The sequence below is a fragment of the Peromyscus eremicus genome, chromosome 6, assembly GCF_949786415.1.
Source record: "Peromyscus eremicus chromosome 6, PerEre_H2_v1, whole genome shotgun sequence".
Taxonomy (NCBI): Eukaryota; Metazoa; Chordata; class Mammalia; order Rodentia; family Cricetidae; genus Peromyscus; species Peromyscus eremicus.
In genome coordinates this window covers 55,119,682-55,140,693 of record NC_081421.1, presented here as the reverse complement: position 1 = coordinate 55,140,693, position 21,012 = coordinate 55,119,682, and the positions used below count along the sequence as shown (strand labels likewise).

The following is a 21,012-nucleotide window of genomic DNA, read 5'->3' as shown; positions in this document are numbered from 1 at the left end:
GGCAGAAACTCTATTAAAATAACCTTCTGTTTAGGTCAGTGTGAGTAATTTTGCCAGTTTATATCTTGGATCTAACATATTTATAACTGTGCTCTATTTCCATTCCATCATTAGGTTCAAGTTGAAGGTCTCTCAGGAAATATAAAGTTTGACCAGAATGGAAAAAGAATAAACTATACAATTAATATCATGGAGCTCAAAACAAATGGGCCCCGGAAGGTAAAACTTTAAGAATTTAAACTAGGGTCTCGGGGGCAGATTCCATCATGAGCCTACTTCACTCCTGGGATCAGGAAGCATGTGCATGTAGACAGTGGTAAGCCACTTCTAGAAACAAATTCAGTTTTGAGATTTGCTTTATGAATCAGATCAGTGCTTTTTGGTAAGCAATAGTGATAATTAATACCTATATGCAGAAATGTTACACTTTTTTCAACTTTTATAGGAAGACTTTAGTTATAAGACAGAAAACAACTGCTAAAGATATGATGCATTTAGGAGAAATAGTCATGTAAACATACGTTTAAATGTTTAATTCAAAATCTCCCCTTAAAATAGTCTGGCTAAATTGTCACTATTGAGGTATATTTACATGTATAAATGATTACCCCACAACCCAAGTTATCCAGCAAATGTGAGAAGTGAGCCAGTTGCACTGGCTCATTCCTTTAATTCCTGAACTGCAGGAGCTGAAGCACGAGGATTGTGAGTTGAATGCACGCTGAGCTCTATAGTGACTTCTAGACAAACCAGGGATGCACAGCAAGGTACTGAGAAAATTAAACAAAAATAAATAAACAAATAATAAAATAGGAAGATTCAAATTCAACCCAATTTCAAGAATATTTTTTAACTGTCTCAATCCCAACAAATTTATATTAATGAAGGTAAAGTTGTTGCTGATATTGAGAAGTCTGTTGAATGTGGGCGTTACTTTGGGTGCAGACATGGGTTTGAAAAGCATCAAATGTTTTACACGAAGACAGGCCATTTATCATCATGTTTGTCAACTGTGATCTTTTTCAGATTGGGTACTGGAGTGAAGTGGATAAAATGGTTGTCACCCTAACTGAGCTCCCTTCTGGAAATGACACATCTGGGCTTGAAAATAAAACTGTGGTTGTCACCACAATATTGGTAATTAACTACATATACTGAATTCTATTTTTACTTTTTCAAAGTATCCACTTGGAAACTTGCTGTTTAGGTTACCTTAAAGGTAGTAACTATCCCAAGTACCTTTTGCAATTTTTAATTCACTAATACTTGTTACTGTGTCACTTATTGCATGATTACCTGCTATAAGGATTACACACAGGCTAAGCAGAAGCTCTTAGAATGTTCTCATCTTCTAGAAGGCTGAACTCTACCTTGACAGCTGATACCCTGCTGTTGACACAAGTGAACAGCAGAGCAAAGTCTTGTTTGTTCTTCACACTTCCTTTCAAACCTCACCCAACTCTGGTTCATCTCCACCCTCCCATTTGGTATTATGATCTAATAATGCTGTTAGCCCCTCTTTATTTTTAGCGGAAAACAAATGTGATCTCCTTTATACCCTTCATTTGAATAGAGTAGTGGCCATGTGCCTAGTTCCAAATATGTGACTATTGAGAGAGTGAGGCAAAACTTGTCTAGTTGTAGACCATCTAGGATTTGTATTGAAAGAAAGGAGATGTGGATCATGAGAACCCAATGCTAAGCAAGGGATGAGAAGGTGGAATGCCCTGGCCAGCGGGGTGTCATCGGGGGCGACCCATCTGTGGGAGAGAATGAAAGGGACGGGGAGACATGAAAGAAGACAGCAAGACAGGGTTCTGATCAAGCTGCAAATTTTATTCTCCTCAGCAAGGCTTATATAGCATGGGAGGGGGAGGGGGCAGGAAGGAGGGAAAGGGTGCATGACGTGCCTTACGCGCAGGTGAAGGGAGATGTGCAAGTCGTGAGGGTGTTGTGCTAGGTGGTAAGGTCACTGGTCAGGGCCCATTGTTCTGTTGCTATGCTACCTGACCTACCTGACCTGTTCTTTATCTTTGGGGGCATCTGGTTTAGGGCCTGTGGCTTGTTCTCTGGCCTAGCTAGTACTTTTCCATGGTCCATGTCAGTGGAATTCACTAAGGGACATTGTTTTGAGATAAGATGATTGTGCACTGCTTTACTTAATAGTGAGGTTATAAATTGGTGGATTCATTATCCTAACAACATGAGATGAAAATAGATACACTTCTCAGAGATTTAGATACAACATTAGTGGCACATGGAATTCTCTTAATGAGTGTGAGTTGGACATGCGGGAATTCTCACCCTCATGCTGTTGAAACGAACCACTAACTCAATTACATTTATATTCTGTAACACCCCAAAGTGGACAATATTAGATTTGCTGAATCATTTCATCATGCTTCCTCTCTTATATGTTTCTAGTGAGAGAGCTTCTCTAGTTATACTTGTACCATCATTCTAGTGTATTATGTCTCATAGATGAAGTGAGGCACGAAGCTTTCAGAAATAGAATCAATATGTTGCCATGACAATGACCGTTTTCAATTTGTGGATCATTGTGTATGCAGTTTTTTCCTACATGAAGTTTGTACTTGGAACAGCAGTAACCCAGATCTTGCCTGAACTCAGCTTTTTCGAGCTGGTGTTCATTTAACCTTGAAGAAGAGTACGATAGACCCAAAGTTGAATGTAGCAGCTGTTGAGCACAAATTTCTCTCTCTGATACTAAATGATTACAAATAAAATGAGGGAGCTGTGCTAACAGCTTTTGGGTATCTTACTCAGATATGATAAACCATTTTAGTGACCAATAATATAGAGATTTAAGAAGCTTGGTTGTAGAAGCACTATGCATATATATATTTTTGTTTCAAAGTCTACCGTATTATCTATGTCTAACATATACCTATGTATGACAAGTAATTATTAAGGAGTTTGACATAATAACAGTATTTTTAAAATTCAGTATGATAATCAGTGAACATATTGTCTTTCCTTATAGGAATCACCATATGTTATGATGAAGAAAAATCATGAAATGCTTGAAGGGAATGAGCGTTATGAGGGCTACTGTGTTGACTTAGCTGCAGAAATTGCCAAACATTGTGGGTTCAAGTACAAGTTGACTATTGTTGGGGATGGCAAGTATGGGGCCAGGGATGCAGACACCAAAATTTGGAATGGTATGGTTGGAGAACTTGTATATGGGGTAAGTATATATCTCTTTATAGGTAAAGTAATTCAGTTTGAACCTTTGTTGAGAGAATGGCCACTTTTTTTTTAAATAACCATATCTCAGTTGTTGGCATTCTATGACGCTCTAGAAAAAAAAAAACTGTTTTATTTCTGTGATAGAATTTGAGAGGTTGAGGCAGAAGCCAGAAGTAAACTTGACAATTAACTGAAACATGCATTCCACCTGTCTTCAAGCACACAGGTTATCCCAGTGATTCAAGGGTATACTGCAAGAAATGTGTAATGACTTTAGCCAAGTCAGATAGGTAAACTATTTGTCTATTATACTAGGTAAATAAATACATTACCCTCTTACTTATTCTTTAGCACCAGAACATTGATTGCTGCCATTCTCTAAGTTCCATCCCTTTCCATTCCAAGTTTTAGCTATGTATCATTTCTAATCATAATTCTGGGTCCTGTTATTTTCCTTTCTTTCCTTTACAGAAAGCTGACATTGCAATTGCTCCATTAACTATCACCCTTGTGAGAGAAGAGGTGATTGACTTCTCCAAGCCCTTCATGAGTCTTGGAATCTCTATCATGATCAAGAAGCCTCAGAAGTCCAAACCAGGAGTCTTTTCCTTTCTTGATCCTTTAGCCTATGAGATCTGGATGTGCATTGTGTTTGCCTACATTGGGGTCAGTGTAGTTTTATTCCTGGTCAGCAGATTTAGCCCCTACGAGTGGCACACTGAGGAATTTGAAGATGGAAGAGAAACACAAAGTAGTGAATCAACTAATGAATTTGGGATTTTTAATAGTCTCTGGTTTTCCTTGGGTGCCTTTATGCAGCAAGGATGCGATATTTCGCCAAGGTTGGTCACTCACCTGCTTCAACTTTGTGCATTTTAGGTCTCCAGTGGATATTCATGGTGTTTATGAATTCACTATAAAGATGTCACCAGCTGCCAACCACTTGTCCAAGCAATTTAAGATGCTTAGAGGACAAATTTTTACCATTGGCGTAAGCCTGTGAAATACTTGAACAATGTTCCTTGAATGTTGATCATGTGTTTCCCTGGTGAAATTATATACACCATGGAGAGGCTATAAAATGCATAAGGTTCCTATCATTCCATGCCTGCTTGGAGGGGTACCGTGTTTTTGCTGCATATTCTCATTTTACAGTCATCTGTGTTGATCCACAGACCTGTATATGGGAAAATGGGCGATGTTAGCTATTTCCTACAGAGTCAACAATTTGTTAGACAACACTTCATCTAAACATACTTCATCTCTTTATTTTTCTAACATCAATTCATGAAAATGGTGTGAGAGAGATAAGCAAACTTTTTAAACCTTAGGCTTCTGTGAAAAAGGTTGATCATACATTTTCAAGTATCTAGAAATTCATACAGAAAACAAATGACTTGTTACAAAAGCCTGTGCCATATTAAATGGTACATACTCACACACTTCTTTCACATTAGGATATGGTTATCTCAGGCTAAAGTGCCTAATTGTCATATATCTGTCAGAAATCATCAACTGCTTTTCTTTATGTTACAACATGAATGATAACTACTTGTGTCTCTTCAGACAAATAAATCCTGCTTCTGCTGGTGTAGTATCATTAACATTTAAAGCCAAGATATTATTTGTCTTCTGGGGCAGTTCAATTTCAGTTGGACTAACCTCCTTTGATTCCAAAGATGATCTTTACTAGCCAAGGGAGGGACTTTTTTATGATAATTCATTAAGATGTTAGTTTTTGAGTACTTGGTGAATTACAAGCAATTAATTTCAAAATGAATATCAGCATCTCAAAAATGCATAGTTTTCTAAGTGCTCTACTATCTTCCACTGGCTGAGAAGAGGGAAATGCACCCTCTAACCAGAAATTATTAAACACTTATTCTCTGATAGTCAGTAGCTCTAATGGTAGTGTATTATAAAGTCACATTTAAAAAAAAAATAAATTATATAGATCTTTAAAAAAGAAAAATATTAGCTCCACATTCACAGTGAATTCTATTTAGGCCTTCCATGAATTGTAAATATTCTAACTATGTTTGCATGACATGCGTAAAGGAGTATATAGTCCTAGGTACACATGGAGAAGGGTCAGACTCTCATCTCTATATTTAGTTATCTGGTTTAAGTTAAAGATATGAAGATCTGTTTCTAAGAATAAGGAAGAAAAAATAACAAAACTGAGGAGTCAGAGGACACTCTGGTCCATAAAACCCTAGATTAATGGCTTAGCATTGGTAAAACCACTGAATTGTGGTACAATAATTCTAAGTAAAAGGCAGTTGTGCTTGGCTGGAACACATTGTGTTCTGTCTTTTGGGTAAGCCGAAGTATGTGTGGGTTTATAATGAAGTAGACACTGTCCTGTGCTCCCAGAGATGGACCAGATCTGGGAGCCTTCCCACTTCCTACTCACAGCATGGCCACACAGCTGCTTTGTTATCTAGTGTTTGCTAAGCACCAGAAAAGCTTTTGCTTTTTTGGTTGGAATGGAAGGCACACTTATTCTAGAACATCTCAGGGTCCACTGTGGCATTCAAACAATTTCTCTTTATTATTACACTTGCTTCCAAAATAGGATGTTTTGTTCTGTGCTTTGTTTTCATTCTTGAGTCTCACTATAGTTTACTCTCCATAACATTAATTTCTTGGTAAGAAACACAGGTTTTTAGTTAGGGTATTTCCCTTGTTATTGATTTTTTTTTGAATTTCAGAATATGTGGACATAATACATATCATTAAAATGCAGTTGTTTTTCTGCTATGTTCCATATGCACTTAAAACTGAACCTAAAACAGCATTGGTCAATGTAATGATTGTTCTAAGAAAAGAATGAACTACACTACAATGTTTTAGAATGCAGTGATGGCCACTGCAAGGCAGAGCAGTAGAGTGGATTACTGTCTTAACAAAAAGTTTAAAATGAACAGACCACTTTGAAACTCCTTTTAAATATTTTGAGAATGCATCCATCAACCCTAAAATCTGCTATGGAGCTCCATTAAGAATGTTGAAAAGACACATTGGAATTATAGTCTAGGATGATTTACTGAGTTCAGTGACTATAATTTGCCTGAAATTACAAAAAAAAAAAAAAAAAAAAAAAAAAAACAGAAAGAAAGAGAGAGAAAGTTTGGTGTCTCTTCATTATAGAATATTTTTCAAAACATAGAAATTAGAAAAGTAATACGCCATAATGACTATTGTTATTCTTCAGCCTGCTTTGTTATATCCACAATATCTCTACATGTAAACCATATGCCATTGAAACATCATTATGTGATGCATATTAAGAAGGAATCAGTGTTTCTGCATTCACATTCTTTAGCAAATGCGATAGAAAGTAAAACCTTTGTTTTTGATTGCGGCAACTTTCAATACAAATCAAAACCAAGTTTTCTCCTCTTAATAAAATTTCTCCAGAACTCTCAGAAAAATTAATTGTTGGTTTTAAAACAGTTAAAGATAAGTGATAAAAATCTAAAAATATGTTTTACAATTAATATGGTTAAAAGTAATACTGAAATATTTACTCTCAATAATGTTTTTAAGCATGAGAATAAAAGAAAAGTGATATGAACTAGTTTTTATTTTCTGACTAGAATAGAATGGCATATGAGCACAATTCCTAATCAGGTAGGATATTGGTGCAGTGTCAAATGCATTTAACAAAAATCAACCTTAGTTTTGAGGGATTTGAGCAAGCCAGGTTCTGAGTCCGCCCTTTCAGTTCAAGGTCTGTGTCCTTTAATTATCCTGCTGCGTGGACAGATAGGATACATTGGAGGATGGCCGTGTCCATATCAGGGTTTTCCAGAAGCAATGTTTATAAAATATTTGATTTAGATTCCATGTGAAAAATATTTAAACCTTCCCTTCCTATCATGTTAATTTAAATCTTAATATTTTATATTGACTTTAGCATGAAAGCCAAATTATATTCCTTCAGGTTTTCTTTTTAAGCAACTGATGGTCTAAAGCTTTCAGTTTTTGGAATTAGCTAGTCCCTTTGTATTAAGCAAGTGGTTTATTCTCCCCAAATTATACAAAATTTTATCTTGTCTCAGTTGTATCAAAGCCAATATATTTGATTCTGCCCAAAAGTTGCCCAATTTTCATGTTTTGACATTTTAGAGAGGCTGCTACCTCAAATACTTTAATTGTATACAGAATCCCATAAAATCTTTTAAAGTAACACCACAAATTCTATTGGTATTTACAAAACTGTATTTATCTCCTTCAAAATTTCAAGTAAAATATTAGAAATCTATTAAGCTTTTAAAAACATTGTATGTATATATACTCATACAAAACTGCTATCTTTTTGTACTTCACATTAGGGATTTATATCTTTTAAAATTTTAAATATCTAATTTGTTTTCTTTGAGTTTTCTTTCTCTCTTAAGCAGGAAACACAAAGGAACAGGGTCAGAGCAGTCCACACCATGAAGGCATCTGATTTATATTCATTAAGAGTTATGTTTTACTTTTAGTATCATTTCATTTTTCCATTTCTCTCCTGTAATGTATCAAATACCTATATGTTTGCACACCCCAAAACCTAATGGAACTGAGCTTGTTTGTGGGGTGGGGGTGGGCTGCATTAAAGGGAGAGTTTCTTTTATGTTTAAAGCTATATTTATGATACATAGTTTCTTAATTTTTGTTTTATTATAAACTTTAATGCTGTCCTTAGGTTCTCTTGTTTGTGTTTATGTCATAAGTAGACGAAGTACTATGCATATTAGATGAACTACTTGTACATTTCTTGAAGTCGTTTCCTTGTGGAATTTTACACCATCAAGTACTTGGGTCTACAATTATGGGAGAATCCCAAGAATAGGTCTTTGGATACATCCTCAGATCTCAATCTCATTACTCTGTACTCCTTGACCAAAATGATTAGTAATTTCTAGTTTCACAAACTAAAAGATATATTGCAAGTTATAATAAGGTGAACTTTTTGTAAATGGCTATTTGAAGATGAATGCTAACTTGTTTTATATTAGTTCATTCATTTCACTTTACGAATCCATTTCATACTTGTTATCAGATCCCTCTCTGGGCGCATTGTTGGAGGTGTGTGGTGGTTCTTTACCCTGATCATAATCTCCTCCTACACGGCTAACTTAGCTGCCTTCCTGACCGTAGAGAGGATGGTGTCTCCCATCGAAAGTGCTGAGGATCTGTCTAAGCAAACAGAAATTGCTTATGGAACATTAGACTCTGGCTCCACTAAAGAGTTTTTCAGGGTAAGTGATTCTGGTTTTTAGTCTCTGTGTTGTTTGTTTTTTTCTAAATTTAACACCTATAAATTATCCCCCCACTTTTTCCCATGGTCCATGAGAAAGTACTGTGTGGAAGGGACCAGCTGTCTCTGTCTCCATTTCAGCTCTTGGTCTGTCTCTATCTCAGACTTTCCTCAAATTCAACTATAGCTATGCTTCCACATTTTTTTTAATTGTTGGTTCCTCAGAAGAAATAATGTTGCTACGCAATCTTAATTTTATAAAAATTGATAGACCTTCCTTGGGAACAAAATTGAATAAAACTGAACAAAATACAGTTCAGGTTATTACTGTTTTCTAAGGAAAGTGTGCTACAGCTTTCTTTCATGTTGTATAAGTATGGCTACATCTATCATGCATATTTTATCATGAAGAGAATCATGCTTGTTTCCAGTATGTTATTTCAAAATTAAGAATCAGATTAGATTTTCGGTTGTAAATTCTGAATTTTCTGTGAAAATCTTTTATGGAAAAGTATTCAACTTTGTAACATTTACAATAAGTAACACAACTATAATGAGTCTATTAGATGTAGGTTAACTTTTCTCTTTTAATCCATCATAAGATAAGGTTTGATGCTAGAACAAGTTTCTTCCATGTTTTCATTACATTTGCAAAAGAACTCACTATATTAATATATTTTCACACAACCAATATTTTTAAGTAAGCCAACAAATATGACACAATATGGTTTGATAGCTAACAAATATCTTTTCACACATCTCAGTGTGTTTGTGAGGTGACTGCCAATTTGCTTCAAGATTAGGACAAAGACTTTCAACATTCCAAATGTCAGTGAGGTAGACTGTAATTTCTATACGCTCATCTTGCATTTCCTGAGGTCTCTTTTCCCGATATCTTCAGCTGGGACCAAGTTATGATGGGAAGAAACGTGCTTGGGAGCAGAACTGTAGCTACTGTACACAGTAACCTGGATATGTGAAAAAGGAAAGGCAGTGATTTTATTAGCACCTCAATGATAGTACAAAATAAGTTCTAGCAGAAACATCTGCTTTATTACAAATCTAAATACAAAAGTTGTGACACCAATTGCTATTTACTACAATTTAGCCTCATCTCTGAACATATAGACGAGAATGGATCCTTTGATATAGCAGTTCTCTGGCTTGACTATAACAATACTTTTAATACACTAAATCAGAAGACTGCACACTTACTAGTTAAAAATAAAGGTTTAAGAATTATAGTCCTTATTCCAGTATGGCTCGTTTTAGAAACAGGTGATTGGGTCACTGTTGGAAATGCTTTGGGAAAGGATTAAGAGTGTTGTTATAGGACTCTGGTTAGGGTCCAGTGGTTATCATGATTATAGAGTTATAAAATGAGGGCTCCCATGGATTTGGTCTCTTCTTCAAATGGGCATTTCTGCCATTTCTTTTCCACCATGTTATGATACAGCTAAGGAGGTACTCATTATAAACAGGCCAGCTGTTGTTGCTCATTCTTGGATTTTTTAACCTCCAGAACTCTGACCAAATAAACCTTTAAAAAGAAAATTTCTATTGCTAGTGTATTTTGTTATGGTAACATCTATCTCATGAATATACATGGACAATGTGTTTGTTTGCTTTGTATACATTGTTAAATCAATGGCCAGATAATTTGGGGAACTTGATGCCTTCTGGGAGCTAAAGAGGTTCTTTACTGATTGGTCCTGTACACTCAGGCTTTTGGCTTTGTTTCTAAGTGTCTGTGTTCTATTCTTGATCACATCCACAATTGATTATATGAAGTTACAGCATCAACTGTAATTGTGTGGCTGAAATGTGATCAGGTCCTTTCAGAGTCTCTTATTGCAGCTCTGGAAGGAACTTAAAATAGCCTTGGCTGGATCTTGGTCATTGCAGCAGTGCAGAGGCTCTTCTTAGCTAGAGAAAGACATTGTGTGGTTGACTATATTTATAGCCTACTACTTATTGTGTTCCTGTCAGTAAAGGGAATATAAGATAAATATACCACCAAATAGAAAAGCACTAATGCTTTCATTGAAATACATGACATGTTTGTATTTGAAATTTATCGTTCTCAAAGGCTCATCTCTCCAAGTCCAAGTTAGATTAAATCAAAGACCTGCTAGTCTATGATTAGTTTTTGACACACTTGCCATTTGTGTTAATATTTAATAATGGAGTCATATGATGTAATACTAGAAATTATTTCCTTCTGTGTCTTCTCCTGTGGTTTTTCCAGGATACTGTAACTTTTTGGCTGAAACTAAGGTATCTCATTTCTTCTCATATGCTTCAGTGTAAGGAAAATCGGTGATGGATCCCCTTTAAGCAAGGAACTCCAATCTACTGAGTGTTGTGTGAAATGTATTGAGCAAAACATAGTTCGTTTAGACATCTTAAAGAAAAAACATTTGTTCTGTCAACATTTTCCCATGAATCCTTGGTCTATTAGCTGAGTGTTGTTGAAATTTTACATTGCTATGAAAGAAAGAGGATTCAAGGGGAATTTTTACTTCTCATCCTGAGCTTATTGCTCACCATACATAGAATCTAGCTCTTCAACCATCTTTTAGCTCTGGGGATTTTGAATTTTCATGTCAGGTATATTCTAGGCAAGCTTACAGTTGGCAAATTGATTGCCATGATGGCCAGCCTACCAGGAAGAAGGAATAGAGGAAGTAGATTGAAGATGTGCTCATGAGTTTTGTTCTCTGGCCACTTGATGTTTTTACTACCTGATCAAAGACCTGGTGACTTGTTCTAATACTACATTTCCTAATATGACATGATTTCATTGTGTTGCTAGCTTTTCCTTTTTCTGTTATTTTAAAACTTGGAATTTTATTCATTCTACTAGAGCACCTATGAGTAACCAAGACAGATGTCTGTTTTAGTGATAGCAAGTTTTGAGTTCAGGTTTGGAGAAAACAATTTGAGAAGTAGAGACACCATCTAAATTAAATAACAGCTAAAAAATGAATAAGACTTAAGAACATTTAAGATGAATGTCCATTTCTAAAATCCAATTTGGATTTCTTACAAATAAATCTAATTTTAATTATCAGTTTCATAAAATAACTTGATTAATGTAAAAGTAACTTATATTAAAATTCTAGTTTAGAGTGATCTCTTTTGTACTATGGTGATATTAGCTGTTTCAATCAAAATCTAGAGTACTTTCAGAGTTCACATACATAATTTAATATTAAATTAGGTTTTGTTAATACTACTTTATTGAAGTTGGTTGAGTCCGTAGTAGATTTTGAAGTGTGGCTTAAGCTCTAAATTTTCTAATTTAAAATGTATGTTTCTCCTCAAGGCTAATCAAAAAATCAACATCAATATTTAGTTTCTGTTGCAAGAAAGGGAAAGTAGAATACAACCTTGTAAAATCTAAGATGTATAGGTCTAGAGTTGGCCTCTATATATCTACAGCTTTCTCTCTGTGGACCCTGTTATGCTGCCATGACCTGCTATGGAGTTGTTAATCATACTTAATTAGAGTGTCACTGTAGCATACTATAATTAGGAGGGAATTAGGATTTCAAATATAAACTACTATTTTTAGAGTTTCAATTTTGATGATTTCCCTTCATTAAAATAGGGCAGATCTTAGTTCTATAATTTTGTTTAGGAAATGATTTTTTTTTTACACAACTTGTGTTTGTTACATTCCCACAGCAAATTAGAATCTAGAGCAGGCAACAGCTTTCTCTGTGAGCCTGCTACAGGTCTATCAGTTCACAAAGGACAATGTTTGGCTTTCAGGAGGGGAGTGGGAGTGTCTTCCTGTATACCCTGAGTCCTTCTCACTGTAATCAAACTGTTTCATTCAGCTGTCACCTCTGGGAGGATGAGACACACTGTGTACTCCCTGACCAAGTGGTATATGTTAGTGCTATTAGTGCCAGAAAAAAGAAAAAGAAAAGAAAAACAGGTCAAATCAATGTCCATGTAAAGATTCTTCCTCTCTTATGTAAGGAACCTAAATTACTCTCATTTTTAAATAACAGAATGGTTCTGATCTTAATGCATTAAACTACAGTGTTGTTACTAACATCACAGACATTTTGTAGTTTAGAAACAGTAAAGTGCTACATAGCTACATAGATTTGTGTTTAATCAGTATAAATGAGCTACATAGTATTGAAATTTTCTCATTAATGACAATTTCTGCTGTGTGTGTGTGTGTGTGTGTGTGTGTGTGTGTGTGTGTGTGTGTTTATGTGTCTTTGAGTGTGTTCATTTCACAATTCAGTGATCATGGTTACCAGTGAGTTACAATAACTGAGATTACCTTTAAGGCCAAAATGTTTTGTCACTGTGTGTGTGAGACATTGAATACACTTGTTTTATTTATATTGACATAAAATTGACTGGGCTTGGGAAGTATATGCCTTTTATCTTATTTATTTGGGAAAGGGAAAGAGAAGGGTTACATGTTTGAGGTCTACCTTGACTACAGAATGAATTAAAAAAACCAAGACACTTAGGAAAAACAGGATTCAAAATAAAAGTGCACAATAGAGGACACCCCTTAGGGGTGTAATTCTGAAGCAGAAGCAGAGCTCTTGCCCAACTCACACAAGGTCCTGGTTAATAGCCCTGATCCAATGAAGTATGCAAGTGTGATCACAAATAAATGCGTTCTAGTCATTACAAGCTTGCCTACTTACAGAAGAGTACGTACTGTTTCAATAAGTTACAATTTTTACATTTGCTGCTTGCAAGTAGCAAAGACACACTATAATTTCTTGATTTCTATGACATACAGAATAGAGATTTCACTAGTTTGTAAACCCTCCTTTTTTTCCCATTATTTTCAATATTGCCAATGATTTCTGTGCTAGAATTACAAAGATGACCAATGTCTATAGAGGCAGAAATAAGTATCTGCTGATTTTAGCATATCAGCTGTACATACATACAGCTTTCAAATGATTTGGAAATTGAGTGTAGCCATATATTGCTACAATATATATTTCTATATATGTATGATGTTACTCGTACTAGAAGAGATCCTTTGTAGTCCTTCACACATGTTTAAATATGTAAATAGGTTCTAAAATTGTAGGCATTAAATAAATGCTGAATGTGAATACATAGCAATAAATAGTACAGTGAACATGGCGAAGATCTTCATGCATGGTTAGGCATATATATTATAGATTTCACTTCCTTCATGTTGTGTAGATTGATGACAGCAGGGTAATCTGCTCCACGGCCAACTCCAGCATACCTGTACCTTCTCTAGACGACCCAGAACAAGGTCAAATCATTTTCTCCTGGTTGGCAGCTTTCCTTTCTCTGTCATTTTAATTTTCTCACCACTCCACAGAACATCTGAGGAAGGATTTTACTCATCTGAAGGCTTTAAGGCCATAGATAGCCTGGAACAAGTCTGCTCTGCTGCCTCTGTTCAGCTCAACCTGGCTGGAACACTGCAGAAAAGGTCAAAATATAGGAGGCTTTAGCATTGGTTCCCTTAAAAGTAGTTACCCTGCTTAGGGACCATTTGACTCATGCAGTGATCCTCAGATTTCTTAGGAAGAGAAGACTAAAGACATGAACAGGAGGCTATCTTAAGACATGTGATTTCAGCAGTCTAAGTACTGAGAAGGGTCTATATTTTATTACTGAATTATGATTATTGAGCAAACTAGTAGCTTTTCCCAGGATACATGGATAAACAGCCATTTCCCACAGATGTCATTAGTCTCCAACTGTCCAGCTGGGTCATTTAAAAACTGCCCCCTGCCATACCGGCTTAGTGCTCTGTGATCAGACCACAGGAAGCTTTTACTTACAGACCATACACAAGCATACACATCATACAAGAAGCATTGGTTTTCACAACAGCAAATGCTGAGGCCAATCTCTCAGTAAAGGTTACAACTATGACATAATTCAAGAATACTTTCATTTTAAAAATGTGTAGATATCCTAGTTTATGTGCTTCCAAAGGAAGATGCATATCATAAAACAATGCACAAGCATCTTGGATGATTTCAGGTTTGGTGTATTTTGTTGCCTTGTTTATGAAAGAATCACCTCTCTCTCTCTCTCTCTCTCTCTCTCTCTCTCTCTCTCTCTCTCTCTCTCTCTCTCTCTCTCTCTCTCTCTGTTTATTCTAGATATTTTTTCACACCAGTTGCCATGACAATAAACATGCTTGAGGACTGTGAGCAGAGAAAAAATAGAATTGTGACATCTTTTTGATTTATCAGAATAAAATCAAAATTAAATATAAACTTTGTTTCTAAAATTCAGAAGCTTTTCAATTATAACTTTAGTATTTGAAGGAAGATACGACACTGAAGTAATTTATCATTCACATTTCTGCACAGTTTTGTTCTGAATCTTACTAAGTGTTCATCCAAAGCACATCCTTTTGTAAAGGTGACTGCTCATTTTTGTGGAGTAATACAAACTTTAAAAATAAATGGAAATGGAAGAAATAAAATGCCATAAAATGAAATTAAAACAAAACTGTAGGCAGGCACAAATATTTAAGCTTATCAAAAGTAGGTAATTTAATCATGAAAGAAATTTCCATTTTATATTTTTGCATGGCTAGTATATGATAAAGATAAATATAAAATATATGAAATTGTCTTTTCTTAAGAGTTTAGGTATCCTATATAATTTTAATATAAATTAATCTTTGGTCGTTTAATTTTGGTTTTCTGAAACAGTATCTTTACTGTCCATCCGAGTCTGGCCTTGAACTTTCCAACTATCTTTTCCTTTGGGGCACAGGTAACCTTCCCCAAAAATGAGTAAGTCATCATCCTCAGCTTCAAGTACTTTTCTTTACCAGAAATTCATTATTGATATGACAAAAACAAAGAGAGTGGAATTTTGTGGTGATATATCATGTAACCCAATAAAGCTTAGCTGGGGATCAGAGGACAAATCCAGCAACTAAATTAGACATAGAGGTCAGGCAGTGGTGGCACACACCTTTAATCCTATCACTAGGGAGGCAGAGATCTGTCTGGATCTCTGTGAGTTCAAGGCCACACTGGGCTACATGAGAGAAACAGAACCAGGCAGTGGTGACACATGCCTTTAATCCCAGGAAGTAATATAGCAGGACACAGAAAGGTATCTAAGGCATGAAGAAACAGGAACTCACTTTCTTGAGGCTGAGGATTTCATAGAGGTAAGATAGTGGCTGGCTGTTCTGCTTCTCTGATCTTTCAGCTTTCATCCCAATATCTGGCTGTGGGTTTTTTATTATAAGACCTTTTAAGATTTGTGTGACATCATTTAGCTAAATAATTTAGGTGGAAGATGATGCTTAATGATGAAATATCCTTGGTCATTTTGTCGGGAAGACTTAGATTGCTGCCTTTAGGACCTTATCCCAAAATACAGATACCCTTTCTAAGTGAGGCAGGTAGAGTGATGATAGTGGGCAAGAAAAAGTAGCTGCAGTCTAAGTTAGTAAGTGACTTATTTCTGCATGCTGTCTGAATTCACAACCGGTTGTCTTTTTACATTTTTCATGTGTTCCAAATATCTTTATGTATTTACATAATAGATTGTAGAGATGGCTGAGTTCGGAAATTACTTGCCAAATAAGCACAAGAGCTTGAATTCTGATCTCTAGCACCAAGTAAAAAGGCAGGCATGGTGAGGTACGCCTATGATCCCAGTGTCGTGAGGAAGAGATAGGGAACCTCAGAAAGCCCCTGGCCAGCTACTCGTGAGGACTCTGTGAGCTCCAGGATCAGTGAGAGACCATGTCTCAAGAACTAAGGTAGAGAATGATAGAAGAAGACACCTGAGGTCAATCTCTGACCTCCCTGTGTGTAGCATGCCCGTGTACTACTGCACACCCATGCAGATGTACACACACACTCACTAGACTCAGTCCTGTTTGTCTTTTTTTCCAAAATCACAAGTTCTTAAGATTTTCTCTGATTTGGAACCCCCGGAATACTGAAGCAGTACACTGCAGTCTATGAGTGAGACAAGTCAAGATATTTGCTAAATGAAAGTCGCTGGATACACGATACGATACAATACAATCCAGTAGTGTGCTTGTTTCCTGAAAACAGCCAAGAGATGTTAAAGTTGGCTTGTTTATCACACAAATGAACCTTGAAGATTTTAAATTAAAACACACATCAAAAAACCATTCTCCTTTCATAATTGTATGTGCCTTTCCGTTGTTATAACACATACACGCACATATATTCACACACACACAGACACACATTGGCAGTGTCCTATTGATATAAATGAGTTGTGTTTGGTCAACGTTCTTAACTACAGTGTCTCTTAAGTCAGTTCTCAGTCTGCAGAAAATTACCATCTGCTGCATGATGATCTTGATGGCTTTCTCATCCTAAGACAAAGAGGTTTATTTACAAACTAGCTCCATAGTTCTCTTCATATCAGAAAAGTTGTGGCATTTATTGGGTTCCTCTTCCAAACTATTGTTGAATAGGATTTATGAAGCTCTCTGCTTGTCTTCATAACCAATTCCATTTGCTACAGATTTTTACTGTTATAGTTTAGAAAATTATAAGATTAAAATTTTACTCACAAATATTATCATTAACTGGTCCTCATTGTGACTGAGATAATATAATTTCTTGGGCTTGGAATGTACCTTAGTGATTTTCTTCTTCTTGCCTAGAATGGGAAAGACCATTGATTTGATCCCCAGCACTGATTAACAACATATAACACATATGTGTATCATGTATGTATGATATGTATACATAATACACATCTATTTAAGTGGACTTTCTATAATTTTATATAAATATTACCAGGACTTTTTGTTGTGGGAAAATGTTGTCAACCTAAATCCTATGCTTGAGTATTTTTATGGTTTTGTGTGTGTTTATATTTATTAAGGATTTGGGTATCAAAGATCTCATTCTGGATTCTTCTATGGACTAACAAACTGCCAACTTAGGAAAAGTACTTAATTTTTCTGAGTCTTGCTCCTACTAGAATATAGCATGTGTTTATGCTAGTACTAATCATTTAAAAAACTATTTGAAAATGGTGTTACTTAAAGTCTCATGTTAATCCTATTGGAAATTTACAGACCTGATCAACAGAGGGAAACTATGCCTGTTATTGAAAACCCGTTTTACTACCTAGGGCTGGTGAATCATGGATCTTAGTGGAGAACCTACAACCACAACTTTAGTAAGCCAGCACTGTCCCTAACTATACTCCAAATAATTGTCCTTATATCCACAGATAAGCATAGTTCTCACCCCTTGGCAAGAAAACTTCTATTTGCAGTGAACAGAGACCATTACAGAAAATCACAATTAATAAAAAATACAGAGTTAGGTGCCAAAACCAACCCATGCAACTAAGACTGAGAGATTATTGCAGAAGATGGGAAGGAAAGACAGTAAGAGCCAGAAGAACAGGCAGTTTACTGTAAGACTGAGAAATGTCAGAAGCTACACTCATGAAGTCTCACCAACATGGCTGGCTGACTAAACATAATTTGAACAAGGATGACACAAAGAGACATTATCATTTGGAAAGTGGAAAGTTCATGAGGACTCAATCATAGACAAAGAATTGTAGGTAACTACAGATTGCTGAGATTTGGAGTAGCGGTATTCCCCAGGGGAGAGTATACCAATTAGTTATGCAATATCAGGTCAGTCCTGAAAACATGGACATGTAAGTAACGTTATGTAGACAATGCAGTTTGTATTTATGTATTTAAAATATTTATGCGTGTATGCGTGTGTGTGTTTGTGTGTCTCGTGTGTGTGTGTGTGTGTGTGTGTGTGTATGTATGTGTGTGGATAAAAGAGGCCATAAATTTGAAAGAGGGCAGAGGAGCATACACAAGAAGGTTTAGGGAGAGAAAAGGGAAAGGAAATGACATAATTGTATTATAATCTCAAAAAATTAAAATTAAAAAAGAAAATTGTTATGAAAACAAATAAACTTAACCTCAGCTAACCTAAGAGAGCTTGTAGGTCTGGAATTGAGATGAAGAAGTGTCAGATGCACTGACTCCCTCAATGATTGGAGATGCACAGACTTTCTGATGACTGGAGATGATGAGGACAGCTGCTAAGTTGTTCAATGGAAAAACTGTGTCAATGTACTTATTTTCTATGTTACATTTTAATGCTTTAAACCTTAGAAATAATACATTCATATTTTGGAAAAAAAACTCTTCAATCTAGTAGGGAAAAGGAAAGTTTTATGATTGAAATGGAACATTTGGGCTTTCACAAAGGGAATCGACATTTATAAAACATTTTATATTTAATGCTTTAATGCACCTCAGATATTTTCTCAGAATAGCTGACCACTTCAATAAATAAATAATAGATAAAATATCTGTGCAATTTTGTTTCGAAACCCTTTTCATCGGTTTATAATTTGTTCCAAATGTTCACACATCACATTTTTGTGAGAACTCACATTAGAAGAGACTTGGAGTTGATTAAGACTGTCAATATAACTAAAATCAAACACAGTAAAATATTTCAGTGGAGGCTAATGAAAAGGCAGGAAGAAGGAGAAATGGTAAACAAGTCAATCAGCTTCCAATAACAAGCGGAGATTGGTTTTCCTTACCAAATCCCCAGCTAGTCAATGAATTATCATTTTTAAAGGAATCTGATCTGTCTGAGATGCTGTGATTATCATTAAGTTAAAACTTTCCAGTTGAGTTCCCAGAGGAAGATTCCTGTAGCTGCACACCATAACAAAGAGGAAGTCTGGCTGACAAGAGAATGCATCTGAATCTGTGATCTCAAAAGGGAATATTGTCAGTAATAGAAACATGTTTGCATGATTTAGGAAGAGCTATTAGCTAATAAAAACAGTAATTAAGGAAATAATGTTGATATATTTTAGGGAAGAACACCTGAAACTTCTCATCCCATAGACCACTGAACAGCAATGGCAACAAACCTGTAAATGTAACTGTCCTGCTGAGGCAGTGGCAGCATCGAGTTATTAGTCTCAGAGACAAAGACTGCTCTTACTCTGATTGCACTTGACATTAGATTTTTCACCAAACTAAATTATGTTTCTATGTGAAGTTGCTTGGAACCCTGGGATGGCATCTTTGGCAATTCTGTAAGACTGTCTTACAGTATTTTTGAAGAACTGACTTCACCTTACTTTTGTCAACTTTAGGTTAGAATGGGAAAGTTCCATGGCATAATAAGAATGCTCAAATCTCATGACTGTTAAAATAAGTTTATTATTTCAATTTTGGATCCTGTGCCTTCTGATAATACATTAGAATAACAAAAAAGGAGTGTCCAAAATCACCGTACTAAAGAAAATTAAGGTCATTTGTGAGAACTGTGCAAAGAAAAAATATGTAAAATTGTTTGACCTTTCAGTCCATGTGCAGCTGGTTTTAGCTTTGTATGGAAAGTATTAAATGTCTCCTTTGAAGACTGCCTTTGTTTTATAATCTACTAATTTTTATGAAATGTATTCATTCAATAACACTAATTTTCTTCTTTCTTATCTGTCATTGGAATAGCTTAATCTTGAGACAAAGAGTACTATGATGCTCAATATTTAAATGAAAAATTACTGTTTATTTTAGAAATACTTTAAATAGCCAATAGATATTTCTCTAAAAATGTTATTTTTTAGAAATATATCAGTTAGTGTCTGTATTGGTCATGCTTCACTAGAAGAACAGAACCAGTAGAATTACAATACATTTAAGTGCAAGTGCAATTAATAAGACTGGCTTATATGCCATAGTCTGGTTACTGAAAAAAAAAAAAAGTTGTCGCACACTGGAGAAGCTAAGACCCTAGGGGATTCTCAACTCACAAAACTAGATGTATCATCAGTCCCATACTGACTTTGAAAACTTAGAAGACTCCTAGGGAGCCATTCATCTTAGTCAACATTTGAAGCCCAAAGAAGCTAGGCTCTGATATCAGCAGAAGAATAGAGTATCAGGGAAAGCTACCTCCCAGAGGAAGTATGGGAATATAGATGAAATCACCTGCCGGACATGAAAGCAATAAGACAGAAAAGAAAAACACTTTTTTGACCTAGTGGTGTTTTGAATGGCAAATGGTCCCATTGGCTCATGTATTTGAATACTTCTCCAGTTGGTAGACTGTGAAGGATTAAGAGGGATGGCCTTGTTGGAGGTTGTCTGTCACTGGGGACAGGCTTTGAGGTTTCAAAAGCCCATACCATGCCCAGTTTGTTCTCTCTGCCTACTACTTCCTGATCGTGATGTAAATTCAGTTACTGCTCAAGTGCCAAGCCTCATTCATATGTCCAGTGGCTTATCTCTTTCTTGATTCCAGATCCAGTGAAGTTGACAACCAATATTAACTCTCACAGTATCTAATAGAAATTTCCTGCATCATTGCCCATGTTCCTCACCAAGTGGTTCTACCTAAGGATCTTAGTGTTTTTCAAGCCTAATTAGGCATCTGAATTTCTGTTCTGCCTCTAATTAAGAATAGAATATTTAGGACTGAGGCAATAAAAATATCCTTGTGATGTTCTTTTTCATAAGTCCTTTATGTACTGCAGCATAT

At 35.7% G+C, this 21,012-nt stretch overlaps 1 protein-coding gene across 3 annotated transcripts in view; it reads left to right on the top strand.

The window, feature by feature from the left end:
* Positions 1 to 21,012, top strand: part of Gria2 (glutamate ionotropic receptor AMPA type subunit 2) — a 120,407-nt gene that overhangs the window by 95,414 nt on the left and 3,981 nt on the right. For all 3 annotated transcript variants that reach the window (XM_059264748.1, XM_059264749.1, XM_059264747.1), the window contains exons 8-12: positions 115 to 219; positions 1,027 to 1,137; positions 3,005 to 3,211; positions 3,685 to 4,055; positions 8,267 to 8,465. In XM_059264748.1, the coding sequence (XP_059120731.1) occupies positions 115 to 219; positions 1,027 to 1,137; positions 3,005 to 3,211; positions 3,685 to 4,055; positions 8,267 to 8,465 (993 nt within the window). The remainder of the gene's footprint in view (positions 1 to 114; positions 220 to 1,026; positions 1,138 to 3,004; positions 3,212 to 3,684; positions 4,056 to 8,266; positions 8,466 to 21,012) is intronic.